This window comes from Antrostomus carolinensis, unplaced genomic scaffold (genome assembly GCF_000700745.2).
Source record: "Antrostomus carolinensis isolate BGI_N321 unplaced genomic scaffold, ASM70074v2 scaffold12890, whole genome shotgun sequence".
NCBI classification, from domain to species: Eukaryota; Metazoa; Chordata; class Aves; order Caprimulgiformes; family Caprimulgidae; genus Antrostomus; species Antrostomus carolinensis.
The window spans coordinates 145-6,047 of NW_010286541.1; the positions used below are offsets into that span (position 1 = coordinate 145).

A 5,903-nucleotide genomic window follows, 5' to 3' on the forward strand; every position below is an offset into this window, starting at 1 on the left:
CTTTCGGAGCCCCAAACCCACCCGTGGGCCCCGGGAAATTTCCCTGAGCTCGCTCAGGCACCCACCACCTCTGTCACCTTGTACTTTACACCGGGCTGCTGGGCATCCCCTCGGGATGGGGGAGGGAGGGAGGGAGGCCCTGCTCAGAGAGCTGCACGGAATATGTGTTGCCTTGATTTATTTCTTTTTTTGTTCTTCTCGTCATCTTTGAAATAAGTTGGTTTTGAGAAGGATGATGTCTTTTCTGTTTGTAGAACTTATACACAACACAGCGTTTCTTCTTTGAATGCAGGTGATTCACCAAATGACCAAAAAAGCCCTGAAGAGGGGCCTAAGAAGAAAAGAGAGAAAAAGTCTGAAGCCCTGAACATCAGAGGTACAGCATGGGAGTACACTGCTAATATTATATTAACTTTAAACACTTTCTGGTTTCCATTTCAATTTTTTTTTTTTTTTTTTCCAAATGTCTATAAGAAATGGAGCAAAAGCACAGGACTCTCATAGGTATATGGCCCCTGTTATCTTTGGAAGATTTTGGTTGTATGAACTAGCATAGAGAATAACAAAATAGTGTGATGCTGAATTGGCTCTGAGTGTGTTTACATTTTGATTTTAATCCTTTAGAAGAGTGCAGCTGAACTTTTTGGAATGGAGAAAAAGCCTCTTGCACTAGGCACAAGTCACTAGAGGCCTTATAGGAAGGTAAAGCAGGTATCTATGAGGTGCTTCTTTGAGTGTCACTGCTGTAGTAGTTGAGCAGTTTTCAACTTTAAAATGCTTTTGGGCTGAAAACAGTATTTCTTGAGATTCTGAGGTTAACAATGTTTGTAGTCAACATGAGGAAAAAGGTGCTGAAGCTGGTGCTTCAGCACGGTGTTCTTCCAGGTCCTTGAACTGTGAACCTGTTAGTCTGTGACAGTATCAGCACTCCCTGCGTTGTAATTCGGCAGGTCTCTGGATATCTGCAGAGTGAAACTGTATGGCTCCTTCTAGGAATACATTAACCAAGTGTCTCTCTCCCTATGTTTACATACCTATTTTGAGCAAAGCCAAAAAAAAGGTATCTTTTAGTATATTAAACATTGAGTTTGTCCCTCAAGGAGAGGGCTGTCAGAAAGCTGGCTGAAACAGGATGGTAGTTGCAGGCTTCTTATGGTCACCTGTCGGCATCTGGTATCCCTCCAAAGTTGTGTAAGTTGGTATGACATGAATTCAGTTTAGAGATCAACAGTCATGCACCTAGGGTTTTTTTTGGTGTGTGTCTGTCTACTTGTCTTCCAAAAGTGTTTTCAGAGTTATACAGATGTGTCTGTAAGGGAAGCCACTTTGGAAATCAAACCATGTGCTAGAACCACAATGCTTTCCTGAATGTGTAGAAATTGGTGTAACTGGATGTTATGGCACTGTAGTAGTAAGGTTATTGCAGCAGGAAAGCAACCTGTCACTTTCAGGGATGGAGGAAAGAAGGATAAGAAACTGATGAGTATATTTTGGAGAAGACCTTACTTGCCTGAATGACAGTGTTTGGGCATAATGATGCTGGAAACTTTCAAAAGTATCTGAAGGATAAGGAGTTTTATATTAGTTATTTTAAGATGCCTGCCTTTGATTTTTAAAAAGAGAGTTTTTCTCTCAGTGCTGCTTTAACTTTAGTATGTTATCTTTGCGAAATCTAATTTTATTGTCCCTACAAATATTCCTTGCTTCTTTAGCCAATGTTACAGATACATGTCTTTAAAATTCTGATTGGCAATCTATGTTTTTCTTTGCTGCTGTAGGTTAGTTACATAGCTATACTTCATAATCACTTGGCAAAAAATTTTGTACATTATGGAATCAGAGCCTCCCTGAAAAACATGGCTGGACAAAATGGATTGGCAGAGAAATCAGTTTCTGTGTGTTTAAAAGTGATAGGAACAGGAATCCAGACATTCTGCCTGAGTGGGTTAATTATTGTAGTGTAAAAATATTCCTTTTACTTCTTGAGCATATGCAGAGTAGTTCAGACTTTCCAACACAAGCTGTTGGAAACTACACATTATCTATGGTCTTACCATACTAACCTTATTTACTAAAAATTCCATAGCTTTTGGGGGTCTATAGGGAAATGAGTTCATTTCTGTCTGGGCCCTCATTGTATGATGCGTAACCAAGTTGTACATATTAACAATGTTAATAGTGTAAAAATAAGCATTTTTGAAATTCCATGTTCTTACATGCTTACTTTTTTCTTTCTTAATTCAAAGGAAGACTTTCTGAAACACTTTCTTGTTCTTTTTCAACTGTGTTCTCTAGTTAGTTGCCTTGGCAATTCCATCCTGCCTGTCCCTCTTGGTGTAATAGCTGATAGCCCATGCTGAATCAGGATTATTTGTAAATGAAAAGGAAACACTGCAACACTGTTAGGAGGAGTAAAGCCCTGTGGGAGTCTGCCAAATGGGGCAGAACATGCCTGACTCCAGTAGAAAGTGCTGCACTCACTGGAAGTTTGTACTTTCTTATCTGGACCAAGTGATTCGGAGAAACTCCAGTAGTTATTGCCTTCATTTCTCGCACTGAAAATCAATGTTCATGCAAAGAGCTGTCAAGAAACAGCAGCACAGGCATGGCTCTGGGTCTAATCCAGTGTCCAGCATCTTCAGGGAGTCAAAACTCTTTGCTGTTAGTGAGTTTCAGAGGGAGCCTTTTACAGCTTCTCCAGCCCAGAGGAAGTGATTAAATTGGAGTGAAGCTCTCGAAAGTACTTGTCATAGGGATGTCAAAAGGAGATGGTCCGTTTTACTCTCTCACAGGCTCTGAATAAAAAGTATTGGCAAAAAAATTAACTTTGTATATTTAGAGATGTTATGAATTAGGCATGGGTTGGAATGAAATCTGAGTCTGAACAGTAAAGACTGACAAAACTGGAGTGCATTTGAACAATGATGGGAAGAGGGAAGATTATGTAAAGTAGTGAGAGAAAAAAAAAAGAAAGAAAGAGTTCTTAGATTATTGTAACTTTATAGCAAGAAGACCACTTTGGTCATTGTAGTTGAAAGGACAGCTTAAAAACAGGTTATTATAAGAGCCTGTTTTTTGTGTCTGCCTTTTGTGTAAAAACATATCTATAGATGTAAAAAGTGGTACCCAGCGTTCCTCAGTTTAGAGTAGTCCAGGCACGTATTAAACCATGGTGTCCATGTGACTAACTATCAAACAAGAGTATGATTTATTTATTTCCCCCCTGCCCTGGGTCTGAGGGCTAGTAGTGTTGGTAGGACAAGGTTTTATAAGACTAGTAATGATCAAACAATTGGAGTTTGAGGGCGTTTGGACGCATAGGAACAGGCTTAGGTTTCACTTAGGTAATTTTTCAGATTTCTACAGTGTCATAGAAACTGATGGAGGAGAATAACTGTTCCTGGGGGTGATCTGTGGCTCTCTTAGCTTCCAGGGAGGAACAGATAGATTTAGTCATCAATTTTTAATTGAGATTTAATGTACCAGGATCTCTTAATAATCTGCAGGCATTTAAGCAAACACATTTTACGTTGCCATGGCATTGCTGTTGGACCGCAGTTGCTAGCACACCCTACATATTTAATAACGCATCCCACTTAAGCAGCTGTGGTTCAGAGTCAGTAGTTCTCTTGGCTGTTTTGTTCTGAAAGCTGTTATTGAAAACTTTGGTTATGATGCTAGTGCTTGGAATATTGCATTTTTCATGTCAAATAGAACAGACTTGAGAAATGCAGCTTTATTTGCCTCCCCCCCCCCCAAACCCCCAAAACACAAAAAAAAAAAAAAAAACCAAAACCAAACAAACCAAAACAACCACTAATAGAAATTGTGCTATTTGTTTCAGGTGTTCTTTTGCATGTTATGGGAGATGCACTTGGATCTGTGGTCGTGGTAGTTGCTGCTACAATCTTCTATGTGCTTCCTCTGGGGAATGCTCCATGTAATTGGCAGTGTTACATTGATCCAAGCCTGACAGTAATTATGGTGTTCATCATCTTGTCTTCTGCGTTCCCGCTTATCAAGGAGACCTCAATTATTTTGTTGCAGATGGTTCCCAAAGGTGTTAATATGCAACTACTGAGTAAGTAAAATTCGTTGTTGAAAAGCTCTTAATTTTAATTATCTATTTCAATGCATATATTATTTCTGGAATTACATGTTTGGATTATTTACTCATAATAACTCTAAATTCTCAAGAACTGTGAGAAATAGTCACATGCCTGTGTCCTAGCAACATGAGTCAAATCTCTCTGGATTAGTTAAAGCATGCATTTTGAGAATGTGGTATTCTAACAATACATCAAAAATACCAGGCCTTGAGCTGTTAATGCTTTGTGCGGGGTGTTTGTGGAAAAAAAAAACCCAACCAAACCAACACTGAATTACAATATTTCCCAACCCTGCAGTGACTTCTTCCAAAACAGCTTAGAAATTTCCATTAAGGTTGGTTAATTTTGTAGCTCTTTAGCGTTGTTCACACTGGTTAATTGTGGGCTAGCACTGGTTATTTTTGGAATTCCACCATGCTCAGAGCTAAAGAAACCAGAAGTCTGGGGTCTTGGGCAAGGAAGTGCTGTTCTAATATTGCTTCTGTGAACAGCTGGTAAATTGCCATTAGGAAGCCTGAGGGATGAGGTGAACCCAAAAGGAAGGGTGGCCTGCTTGTGTGGTCATCTGGAGGCTGAACAGAAGGCAGCTGGGAGTAGGCATATTTTACTAAGTACAGCTCTTTTTAAAAAGATAGTTTGGAAACTGCTGCTTTCAGGTAGGGCTCTTAATGGGAAAGCTAGTTGTTAGTCAGTGCAGCAAAGCCTCTAATATCTTTCTCTTATGTCTTCCAGCTGACAGACTGGCTTGTGTACCAGGGGTTAGCAGCCTTCATGAGGTGCATGTTTGGGAGCTTGCAGGTGGGAAGAATATTGCTACTCTTCATATCAAGTGCCAAACCCCTACTGATTACCAAGATGCTGCTTATAAAATACGGAAGGTTTTCCATGAAGCAGGGATCCATTCTGTGACCATCCAGCCTGAATACACTGACCACAAGACCACCCAGCTACTGTGCAGCTCACCCTGCATCTCAAAAGCTTGTGACTCTCAGCTGTGCTGCAGTCAGCGGGACTCCCCCCTGGCTAAAACTAATGGCTATACTGAGAAAAATGATAGTTGCCTTCCTGCACTGCATAAAGACAATGGCTCAAGTAAAAATGATATTGAAATCCCTATCGAGTCCCCATTGGCAGAGGATAGTGTTAAAAATGTGAAAAATTGTGGCGTGTCTAAACAATCACAGTTGAGCAGTACGCGGCTTTAGGCAATTCCCCCTACTCTGTCTTCATAGAACAAACGTATCCTGTCTGGGAAGGGGGTCATCGGCGGTTGTAGCTGAAGTTGGTGTGGCAAAGAGACTTCTGTGCTTTAGCTGTAAACCAAAATACACCTAAAAACCCCGTTGTATCTGAAGTAAGGATTAACATTTCCACAAAGGGTGTTTGCATTCATCTAAGACTTTTTTTCTGATACATCCTAACCCAGTTCCTTACCAAACAAGGTGTGAATTTCTGTTGTTAGAGTGGATGAGGTGTATTGCTGTCTGCACTGATGCTTGCAGTTAATGGCCAGTGGCACTGGGAATGAAACTCTGGCCTTTTCTGCTGAAGTGAGCTGTTTCCTGAAAGCCCTGTGGCCAGTTCATGATTGTACTGGGCTGAAGTACTGTATATTTATAAAGGACTTTAGTAGAGATGATCCTTAAATAGCCATTTTTGCATAGACAGTTCATGTTTTAACAGTAACACTTGTGCTTCTGGCCAGTGGGGTTTGTGAATGAGTTTAAAGAGTGTCTAAGGGGGAGGGGAAGCACTCAGGAATTTTGACTTGCATTGTTTTCTCGATTGACTCCT

General features: G+C 40.5%; 1 protein-coding gene across 1 annotated transcript; it reads left to right on the plus strand.

Moving 5' to 3' along the window:
* Positions 1–292: 292 nt before the first annotated feature.
* SLC30A10 (solute carrier family 30 member 10) lies at positions 293–5,314 on the plus strand (the record flags this gene model as incomplete). The annotated part of the gene is made up of 3 exons (XM_010174484.1): positions 293–376; positions 3,845–4,081; positions 4,842–5,314. Coding segments are annotated over 3 exons (794 nt in total), but the record flags the coding sequence as incomplete, so codon positions are not given.
* Positions 5,315–5,903: the final 589 nt, after the last annotated feature.